Source organism: Leptonychotes weddellii, unplaced genomic scaffold (assembly GCF_054177405.1).
Source record: "Leptonychotes weddellii isolate Sample4059 unplaced genomic scaffold, ASM5417740v2 HiC_scaffold_922, whole genome shotgun sequence".
In the NCBI taxonomy this organism is placed as follows: domain Eukaryota; kingdom Metazoa; phylum Chordata; class Mammalia; order Carnivora; family Phocidae; genus Leptonychotes; species Leptonychotes weddellii.
Genome location: NW_028063850.1, coordinates 1 through 11,463, shown reverse-complemented (window position 1 = coordinate 11,463; position 11,463 = coordinate 1). Strand labels below are relative to the sequence as shown.

The window sequence follows — 11,463 nt, the reverse complement described above, 5'->3', positions numbered from 1 at the left end:
AGGGAACACGAGTGGGGTTGCAGAGGGAGAGGGAGAAGCAGACTCCCTGCTGAGCAGGGAGCCCGATGATGCCGGGCTTGATCCTGGGACTCCAGGATCATGATCTGAGCTGAAGGCAGCCGCTTAACCGACTGAGCCACCCAGGCGCCCCTGAATTGGGTTGTTTGTTGTTGACTTGTGTTTTGGATACTAGATCCTTAGTAGATAGGTTTGTGATCTGGAAATATATTTTCTCATTCTGTTGATAGTTACAGTCAAGTAATCATGATTTTTATGTTACGTATAACTTCTGCTTTTAAATTCCAAATGCCAGTTTTCTAGGAGTGAGGGTTTCACTCCAGACTTTATAAACTTTTTCATGTTACTGTGTTCTTGTTGAAGGTGTAATTTCAAGCTGGACAGATAAAATATAATTCCTTATAAACCAGGTTATTTATAATCAATCAGACTATGCTTGAGCTAAAACATGCCTTAACTACAATTCTGTATTAAGTAAAGGTTCATGTGTATTCAGAAGGCTTGCCAACAGTCTTAATCTTTGAACTTTATGTAACTCAGTGATTTTCTAAAATGACTCTCTTTATATATTTAGGTATTTATGTATGGGATGTAGAAGGCAGAAAATACTTTGACTTCCTGAGTGCTTACAGTGCTGTCAACCAAGGGCATTGCCATCCAAAGATTGTGAATGCTCTGAAAAGTCAAGCAGACAAACTGACTTTAACATCCAGGGCTTTCTATAATAATGTGCTTGGTGAATATGAAGAGTATATTACTAAACTTTTCAACTACCACAAAGTTCTTCCTATGAATACAGGTAAAATATTTCCTTTTTACATTAAATAGCAAGAAAACAATCTTACTACTTTTTGATAATTTAAGATATTTTTTTTTTAACTGAAAAATTTTCTTTCTTGATAGGAGTGGAGGCTGGAGAGACCGCTTGCAAACTTGCTCGTAGGTGGGGATACACCATTAAGGGTATTCCAAAGTACAAAGCAAAGATTGTTTTTGCAGGTATGTGAAATTCAACATTAGCCTTTGTGATGTCATCATACGATGTCATTATTATTTCAATTTACTGATGGAATAATTCCAGTGTGTTTGCCTCCTCTGCGATATATTATTTGCTAAATGTTTCATAAAAATTGAGAGATTTCCTCTTTTGGGGTTATTTCCAAGTATTTCTACATAAATGGGATTTTTCTCTGCTAAGTAACTCCCTACTCCTCACTCCCTAAAATGAATGACTGTATGATTTATTTATCATCTGCTTATCGGATTTTTTTCATAGCAGGTTTCTCATTAACTAGATGGTCTTTACTGGTAGAGCATTTTTGTCAGGTTGTTGAGGTTGGGTTGTGTTAGAATGGGGCCTTGTCCTAGGCATGATACGGAGTTTGAATCTTAGTATTTGATGTGTTATTGTATCATGTTCTCAGAAGCTGTTGGAAGAGGAGGGCTGGAGTTGCCCTGGATAGATTTCTGGGAATGGTTGAGAGGAATGACTTGGATACTGATTTGGGAAACGAACAGTTACTTTAGATGATGGAATCTGACCTTTCTCCTCCGTACCCACCCTGTAGTGGCATCTTATTTGTTTATTTAAATTTTGCTTTTATTTATTTATTTATTTATTTATTTTAAATATTTTATTTATTTATTTGAGACAGAGAGAATGAGAGACAGAGAGCATGAGAGGGAGGAGGGTCAGAGGGAGAAGCAGACTCCCTGCCGAGCAGGGAGCCCGATGTGGGACTCGATCCCGGGACTCCAGGATCATGACCTGAGCCGAAGGCAGTCGCTTAACCAACTGAGCCACCCAGGCGCCCTAAATTTTGCTTTTATTTTTTGACATACCAAAAGATGTTTGTAATTGATGTAGACAACTTGCTGAGCTCAGAGATAGGTGTTCACCCATGAAACCACCATGACAATCTAAGCCGCTACCCTTTCCACCACCTCCAAAAGTTTCCTTTGTCCTCTTATTTATTATTACTAGTTGTACTTTTTATTCATTTTTTAATTGAAGTATAATTACCGTGCAGCGTCCTAGTAGTTGCAGGTATACAATGTAGTGATTCAGTAATTCTGTACATTCCTCAGTGTGCATTGTGATAAGTGTGCTCTTCATGCCCTTTATTTCACGCATACCCCCACCCACCTCCTCTCTGGGAACCACCAGTTTGTCCTCTGCATGATATAATCTGACTCTTGGAATCTTTATAATGATGTTCAGTTGATAGGTTCTGCTTTTTTTATAAAGTTTTGATTTTAATTTTTAAAAACAAAGTATGGATAAATTTGTCATTGCACATGGTCAAAATGCATTCTTTCAGTAGTTGAAATTGTTAAATATTCTGACGGCCAGGTGTAGTTGGTTTTTGGGGGTGACAAATTACTATTCCCAAAGAAGAAATCTTTGCTCAGCTCTGTGACCTGCCATTTTGGAATCTCGTGCCTTAGGGGTAGGATGGCATAACATAACTTTTCTTGCAAACAAAAATGGCATTTCTGGTGATTTTCATTCTTACAGACTGTGTTAGTCTCTTACATATTAGCAAACGGTGCAAAGGTGTTTTCACCTGAGTATTGAAAGCAGTTGGTGAGTCAGTTGGGTAGAGACAGAGAAGGCTGTTCCCAACTGAAATTCCCTTCCCCCACCCGCAGAGTAAGCCACAGAGGAGGAGACTCCTGAGGCTGCGTAGAGGGAGAGCAGATAGGCTCCTGGGCTGACTGGTGCATTTTCTTTTCTTTTTTCTTTTTACAGAGAGTGCACTTGCTGAGGCGGGGGAGGGGCAGAGGGAGAGGGAGAGAGAGAATCTTAAGCAGGCTTCATGCCCAGTGCAGAGCCCGTTGTGGGGCTCATTCCCACAACCCTGAGATCATGACCTGAGCCAAAATCAGCAGTCGGACACTTAACTGACTGAGCCACCCAGGTGCCCCTGGTGCATTTTCTCTTTCACAAGCCTGGTCAAAATCAGTGTGCTGTGACTGGTGGACAAGGAGAGTGGGGGTCACTCACGTGAGAGATCCTTTGCAAGAGTAGTGTTGAGGGACACTTTAAGCCAAAACAGTAATTCAGTACTGGGTTAATTGGGTTGGTGTGCGCAGAGGTGGTAGAAAGCTATTTAAAAAAAAAAAAAAAGGGGGAACCCCCAAGCCTCTCTGTTATTCTACATTGTTTCTTTCCTTGCTTGAATGTAACCCAGTTCAAATTATCTTATGCATTTGCTTTACTCTGATTCAGGTTATGGTGTTTCTTCCCTCCAGCTTGTAAGCAGGCTCCATGCAGACCACTCTGTCCCCAACACCAAGGACAGTGCCCCACATAGTAGGGCCTCAGATTTATTAATGAAATAAATTAATGGGTAAAAAGATGTTTCTGAACAAAGAACAATGTCAGTCATTTAGCACAAAAAAGATAATACCAAGGAAGGCAAAATTGAAAATGTTTAGATTGCCTGGGGATGTTTTCTGCAAATGAAATTTTAAAAAAAAAAATTTTTATTAACATATAATGTATTATTTGTTTCAGGGGTACAGGTCTGTGATTCATTAGTCTTACACAATTCACAGTGCTCACCATAGTACCTACCCTCCCCAATGTCCCATCACCCAGCCCCCACATCCCTCCCACCCCCCACCACTCCAGCAACCCTCAGTTTGTTTCCTGAGATTAAGAGTCTCTTATGGTTTGTCTCCCTCTCTGGTTTCGTCTTGTTTCATTTTTCCCTCCCTTCCCCTATAATCCTCTGTCTTGCTTCTCAAATTCCTCATATCAGTGAGATCATATGATACTTGTCTTTCTCTGATGGATTTATTTCGCTTAGCATAATATCCTCTAGTTCCATCCCCGTCATTGTAAATGGCAAGATTTCATTTTTTGATGGTTGCATAATATTCCATTATCTATCTATCTATGTATCTATCTCACATCTTCTTTATCCATTCATCTGCAAATGAAATTTAAAGTTCATTCTGTAGTATTGGGTGTTTAAAAGGAAAATACTAATTCTCTGTAAAGGATATTCTTTTTCTTTTATTGCTATTATAAATTCACTGTGTCTAGAAAAGCATATGTTGAATGCCTCAGTTGTTAGGGTTTGGGATTACTGAAAGAAAAGACCAATATTTGTCCTCGAGGGCTCTAGATTACAGTCTGGACATTCAGTAGAGAAGTGCCTATAATAGCAATTGCGAGGCCAGGCCTTGGTGGTTGTGTGAGCCATGGTGTTTAATAGCGGGGTGGTTTTTTTCCCCCTAATACCAGGTTTTATTTTAACAAATGAAAGCTCACCGGAGGCTGTATAAAGCAAAACCTCATTTTTTAAAAAAATCAAACTTTTTTTTTTTTTAAAGATTTTATTTATTTATTTGACAGAGAGAGACATAGCGAGAGAGGGAACACAAGCAGGGGGAGTGGGAGAGGGAGAAGCAGGCTTCCCGCTGAGCAGGGAGCCCGATGTGGGGCTCGATCCCAGAACCCTGGGATCATGACCTGAGTCGAAGGCAGACGCTTAACGACTGAGCCACCCAGGCGCCCCAAAAAAATCAAACTTCTTAAGGTATTTTTTGGGGACCATGCTTATTAAGTTTGGGGGTTTGTTTGAAATAATCTCTGTTTATTTTTCCTTTTCAGCTGGAAACTTCTGGGGGAGAACATTGTCGGCTATCTCCAGTTCCACAGACCCAAGCAGCTATGATGGTTTTGGACCATTTATGCCAGGTTTTGAAATCATTCCATATAATGATCTGCCTGCTCTTGAGGTACTGCACTTAGCCTCACAGTGCTTTAGCTCAGAGTAATAGAAATTAAATTTGTTGAATGTATGAATTGAAAATAGATATGGGACTGTAATGAACATCTGTCTAACACAAGTTGGGCCAAGATTTCAGACTGGTCTCTGTAATGGTCTGTTGGTTTCCAGCACGGGGAAGTCAGGTGCCATGGTCTAATCCTGAGAACCAGCTACTTTCTCTTTGTATCCTGCATAAGTAACTTGGATAGTGTATGTTTAATTACTTTATTAGATAAAATTACTCAGTTTTTAGCTAGCCTTTTAAAATTATGAGTGGAGGACTTGTAAAATAAAAAGATTCTCTGAAAATGTCTTTTAAAAAGCTATGTTTTTGGGGTGCCTGGGTGGCTCAGTCAGTTAAGCGTCTGTCTTCTGGCTCAGGTCATGATCCTGGGGTCCTGGGATCCTGTCCTGGGATTGAGCCGCATGTCGGGCTCCCTGCTCAGTGGGGAGTCTGCTTCTCCCTCTCCCTCTGTTGTTCCCCCTGCTTGTGCTCTCTCTTTGTCAGATGAATAAATAGAATCTTAAAAAAAAAAAAGTAAAAAGCTATGTTTTTTTGGTTTTGATAGTACATTTAACTATGTATTAGAAAATAAAGGATATTGGGGAGGCTGGGTGGCTCAATCGTTAAGCGTCTGCCTTCGGCTCGGGTCATGATTCCAGGGTCCTGGGATCGAGCCCTGCATCGGGCTCCCTGCTTGGCGGGAGGCCTGCTTCTCCCTCTCCCACTCCCCCTGCTTGTGTTCCCTCTCTCGTTGTGTCTCTCTCTGTCAAATAAATAAATAAAATCCTTAAAAACAAAAAAGTAAAAAGCTATGTTTTTTAGTTTTTATAGTACATTTAACTATGTATTAGAAAATAAAGGATATTGGGGAGCCTGGGTGGCTCGGTTGAGCGTCTGCCTTCATCTGCCTTCGGCTCAGGTCATGATCCCAGGGTCCTGGGATCGAGTCCCCCATCGGGCTCTCTGCTCACTAGGGAGCCTGCTTCTCTCTCTCCTTCTGCCTGCGGTTTGCCTACTTGTGCGCTCGCTCGCTCTCTCTTGTCAAATAAATAAATAAATAAAATCTTAAAAAAAAATAGGATAGAGTAGCTTAAAGCTGAAATATTTGGAGCTCTTGGTAACTGAGTGTCAGAAAGGTTATACTTTTTTTTTTTTTTTTTTAAGATTTACATCCAGGGCACCTGGGTGGCCGAGTTGTTAAGCGTCTGCCTTTGGCTCAGGTCATGATCCCGGGGTCCTGGGATCAAGCCCCGCATTGGGCTCCCTGCTCAGAGGGACGCCTGCTTCTCCCACTCTCACTCCTCCTGCTTGTGTTCCCTCTCTCACTGTCTCTCTGTCAAATAAATAAATAAAATCTTTAAAAAAAAGTAAAGATTTACATCCATTCTAAGAGTGAGAGACAGTGCATGTTGGCAGGGAAAGGGTAAGGGGAGAGGGAAAGAGAGTCCCAAGCAGACTCTGCCTGGAGTGCAGACCCTGATGCGTAGGCTTAGTCCCGAGACCCCAGCCATGACCTGAGCCAAAACCAAGAGTCGGATACCCAACTGCCTGCGCCACCCAGAAATGTTATACTTTGATGTCAGGTATAAGTTAGTACAAAAACTTAATTAGCATACTTAATGTAAAAATATATGCAGTGTGTGATTTCAGATTTAACTTATTTTTAGGTTATTTAACCAAATAGGTTAAAAAGGAAGCTACTAAAACGTATTCATATCTTTTTGTAGCGTGTTCTTCAGGATCCAAACGTTGCTGCGTTCATGGTAGAACCAATTCAGGGTGAGGCGGGCGTCGTCGTTCCAGATCCTGGTTACCTGATTGGCGTGCGAGAGCTGTGCACCCAGCACCAGGTCGCCCACCTTGCACCTGCCTACCTCACTCAGGGCTGGGCCGCTAGTGTGGAAGCAAAGATGACATCACCTTTCCACTAGGGGGAGACCTCATTCTGAGAGCTTCAGAACTTTCTAGTACGCTCTGTCAGCGGCCTACACAGAAGTTGACTTTTTACTAGCTCTGGAAAGTGGCCAAGCCTGGGCTCAGGCAGAGCTGCAGACTTCCCGGGCCCAAGGGTGGTTTCTTCCTCTCCACTCCAGCAGCCTGTGTGTGCTGTGATCCTCCCCAGGCCCCTGGTTGTATCCCTCTGCTCTCTTCCTCTTCCCACCGAGCTGGTCCATATTTAAGAAGTAACTGTTTAAGAAATGTTTGGAATAAGCAAGTGAATTAATTTGTTCCCAGAGAGTAGTTCTATCCAAACCCTGCGGAATAGAGCAGAATGGGCCTCAGGGAGGGAGTGGCCTGACACAGGAGATAATTGTGTGTATGCAGGATTTCCATAGGATGCTGTTGAACTTAAGTCGGTAATTAAAAGGTTCTCACCAATCTGAGGGAATGTCAGAATGACAGATTTGTGTGGGGAAGTGTTCGCTGTTTGCCCTGTGGAAACAAAATCAGTAATTAATGTATTCCCTTGTTTTCCAACAGGTTCTGTTTATTGCTGATGAGATACAGACAGGATTGGCCAGAACTGGAAGGTGGCTGGCTGTGGATCATGAAGGGGTCAGACCTGATGTGGTTCTTCTGGGAAAGGCGCTTTCCGGTGGCTTGTACCCTGTAAGTTGAGGGTTCAGCTTCTTTAGTCCCTACTCTTGTGAAGTCTGCCCTTAAGATATTTTTACGTCAGCCAATCATGACAATGTGCCTTTCCCATGGCCTGGTTATACGGAGTGCGCTGCAAGGCACCCTGAATGTGTAATAGGAACATTTCGGCATTCCAGGGGGCCGATCGGCTTCGTTAACTTTACCCGGAGAACTGCGTGTACCTTGGAATTTGCTCTGGCATTTGTTTTGGATGGAAGCATTTTACCCCAGAAGTACTTCTGTAGAAGCCTGTGCTTTTTCCCGTTGTTCAGAAACCTAGCATTACCAATTGTCTAAAACCGTGACTGATTCATGTAGAGGTTGGGAAAAGAGTAATGTTTTGTTGTAGCTTCGTCCTTGAGTTTACTGTTCAGAGCCAGTCATTGTACTGGATGACAGGTAAAGGGCTCTGACTGTAGCGCATGACTGTTGTTTTCTAGGCAGTTAAACCAGGCATTTCACTTGGCAAGTGGAAAGAATTCTAAATTCTATCGTTGCAGAAACCACTTTCCTCTTGGTTCCGAAATGCTCTTGTTCGGAGCCATCAAAGCGTGCCTGACAAGCTTGCACTGAGCCCAGGGTATCACCAGTTCGTCCCTGGCAGTTAGGATGAAAGATGCATAGCCCTTGTTTGTGGAAGCTTCATGTCACATTTAATACCAGCTTCATAAATAATTGCTGAGAGTGGGAACGGTCAGTCCGGGAAATGACTTGGTTGGTCCCGAATTCTCTGTCTTGCAGGTGTCGGCCGTGTTGTGTGACGATGAAGTAATGCTGACCATTAAGCCGGGGGAGCACGGGTCCACGTATGGAGGCAACCCGCTGGGCTGCCGAGTGGCCATTGTGGCCCTGGAGGTAACAGCCGATTCAGACCATTTGTCTGGTGTCCTTTTGTCTGGGTGGTGTCGACGTGGCTTTTAAGTTTGAGCCCAGGGGCGTAATGAGAAATATAATGACTGCCAAATATCATAGAACATGAAGTCCAGAGGAGGGACTTTAGGGGCAAGGCATTCTCAAAAAGTAATTTAACCTTGGTCTTGTAGACGGGACTCCTCTGGGGGTTTTGAGTTGCAGTCACCTGGAGCTTTGGGGCCAGAGGCCCTGGGTGGCTTTCAGAGCTTTTACTCTGTGAGCAGACCTGGCCCGCAAGGCTATTTTTTTTTTTTTCTTTAGGTTTTGTTTATTTTATTTTGAGAGAAAGTAAGAGAGAGTGCACAGAGGGAGAGGGAGAAGCAGACTCCCCACTGAGCAGGGAGCCCGATGCGGGGCTGGATTCCAGGACCTTGAGATCACCATCTGAACCAAAGGCAGATGCTTAACTGACTGAGCCACCCAGGCGCCCCCCTCCTTTGTTTTTAAAGTGTAGATTTGAACACTTTTGGACTTATTCCTTAGGGGCCTACTACAAGGCATAAAATTATGTATCTCCAAGGATGGACTTTTTAGGGAAAAAAGTAAATGAAACTGTAGTTTAAAAATTAAAGTATATTCAGTCCATTGGTTTATTCAGCTAATAAGATCAGTTGCATTAAGCAAATTTTCATTCTTATTTTGCCACGAAATCAGATTGATGATGGATTTGTGACTAAAGCAAGCTCTGTTTGAGGCTTGTATATGTTTAACTAGAAACTAAACTGGTTGGGCCGCCTGGATGGCTCAGTCAAACGTTTGACTTTTGGTCTTAGCTCAGGTCTTGATCTCAGGGTCGTGAGTTCAGGCCCCACGTTGGGCTCTATGCTGGGTGCGGAGCGTACTTAAAAGAAAAATGAAACTGGGATAGACTTTGGAAAACAAGCGAAAGTTCAGTGACTCTGGTCTTTATCTGATCGTGTTCTTCCTTTGCTTATTGTCCACGTTCCTTTCCAAAGAATGACTTAAACCAGGGCAATCTTAGCACTTGTGTAATTTCTCGTTAAACACAGGTTTTGGAAGAAGAAAACCTTGCCGAAAATGCAGAGAAGATGGGTAATATCCTGAGGAATGAGCTCATGAAGCTGCCGTCTGACATCGTCACAGCCGTCAGGGGGAAAGGATTGCTAAATGCTATTGTTATTCGGGAAACCAAAGGTATGGACGCGAACATTTTACTCCAGATGTTATTTTTATGGGAAGGACTGAAACACTTGCGGTATTTTCTCTGGTTGTTGGGTTCCCCTGTTTGAAATTGTTGACCAGGTCTGTTAGGCAGAGTCTCATCTGACTTCTGTTAATGGCCTGTGGAAATAGAGCCCTTTCCTCCGGGAAGGACTGAACTGCTCCGCGACGTCACTTACCGTTCTGCCTTGGGCCCGTGACGCAGCACGCGGTGTCCAGTTACTTGCTGCCACGGCCTGCACACGGCCCTTCCCTGGGGGGCTTCCTGTTCGCTGTCTTCCCTGCCTCCCGGCAGGACTTGCTCCAGCAGCGAAGGTGGCGGGGGTGGCGGGAGTAGCAGTCGGAGCGACGCGTGACAGTGATGGCGGTGACCCGAGTTCCCCCTCCGCCGCCTGCTGCGTGTGGGCTGTCGCAGTACATCATCTGTACAGGCCCTCGAGGGCTCCTTGCTGGATTTTCCTGTGATAACCCTTCCTTTTATTTTTTTTAAAGATTTTATTTATTTGACAGAGAGAGACACAGCGAGAGAGGGAACACAAGCAGGGGGAGTGGGAGAGGGAGAAGCAGGCCTCCCGCTGAGCAGGGAGCCCGAGGCGGGGCTCGATCCCAGGACTCTGGGACCATGACCGAAGGCAGACGCTCAACGACTGAGCCACCCAGGTGCCCCGATAACCCTTCCTTTTAAAGCAGTGATTCCCACCTTGGCAACACTTCAGGGTCACCTGAGGAACTTTTCATTTTTATTTTATTTATTTATTTTAGAGAGCGTGTGCAGCAGGTGTGGGGGCGGGCAGAGGGAGAGAGAGAATCTTAAGCAGCGGACTCCACACGGAGCGCAGAGCCCAACACAGGGCTCAAGCCCATGACCCTGAGATCACGACCTGAGCCGAAACCAAGAGTCGGACGCTTAACTGACTGAGCCACCCAGGCGCCCCCTGAGGAACTTTTATTTTTTTTCTTTTTCTTTTTTTAGTTTTTCCCCTGAGGAACTTTTATTTTTTTTCTTTTTCTTTTTTTAGTTTTTCCCCTGAGGAACTTTTATTTTATTTTATTATTTTATTTTTTTAAAGATTTTATTTATTTATTTGATAGAGACACAGCCAGAGGGAACACAAGCAGGGGGAGTGGGAGAGGGAGAAGCAGGCTCCCCGCAGAGCAGGGAGCCCCATGCGGGGCTCCATCCCAGGACCCTGGGATCATGACCTGAGCCGAAGGCAGACACTTAACGACTGAGCCACTCAGGCGCCCCCCTGAGGAACTTTTAAAAACAATCCAAACCTAGCCTCCCCTCGGAGATTCTGATTTGATGGGTCTGGGCGGGGCCCAGGCATTGGCCGAACCCTTTCGGTGATTCTGACTTGCAGCCAGGGTTGACAATCATACTCTAAAATGAGGACAGTCTCTTTCCACAAGCTCAGGAGGCAGATCCATCTTAGGAATGTGTAATGTTCCCTGAGTTTGAGTATTGCTCATTCTCTGCCTGTTAACTTCTCTGTGTCCTGCCCAAATTCTTCTTGCACTGGTTCCTCATAATTAATACGACAGCCTTAGCACATAATTTTTTTGCCTGGTGTTTTTCATTTTTGAAAAACGAATAAAGCTGTATGTGTGATCAGACCATCCAAACCTAGTTATGCACTTGCTGAAAAATAACCTCATTTTTGAGAATAAGAACAAAGCACTCTTGCAACTCTAAGCGTCTTTCTTTAGTAAGCCCTGGGAGTTTTCTTCTGCCAGGTGGCTCTTGCCCATCTGTACTGCAAGGGGATGCTCAAACATTTGTCTTTCATCAGCATGCATGTTTGGCCATTTTTCTTTAGATTATGATGCTTGGAAGGTGTGTCTACGGCTTCGAGATAATGGACTCCTGGCCAAGCCGACCCACGGCGACATCATCAGGTTTGCCCCACCGCTTGTGATCAAGGA

General features: G+C 44.0%; 1 protein-coding gene across 1 annotated transcript; it reads left to right on the top strand.

Annotated features, from left to right (window-relative positions):
• Positions 1-569: 569 nt before the first annotated feature.
• On the top strand, positions 570-11,458 carry LOC102739657 (ornithine aminotransferase, mitochondrial; the record flags this gene model as incomplete). The annotated part of the gene is made up of 8 exons (XM_081811659.1): positions 570-817; positions 922-1,017; positions 4,643-4,770; positions 6,534-6,656; positions 7,288-7,416; positions 8,185-8,298; positions 9,366-9,510; positions 11,358-11,458. Coding segments are annotated over exons 1-8 (1,083 nt in total), but the record flags the coding sequence as incomplete, so codon positions are not given.
• Positions 11,459-11,463: the final 5 nt, after the last annotated feature.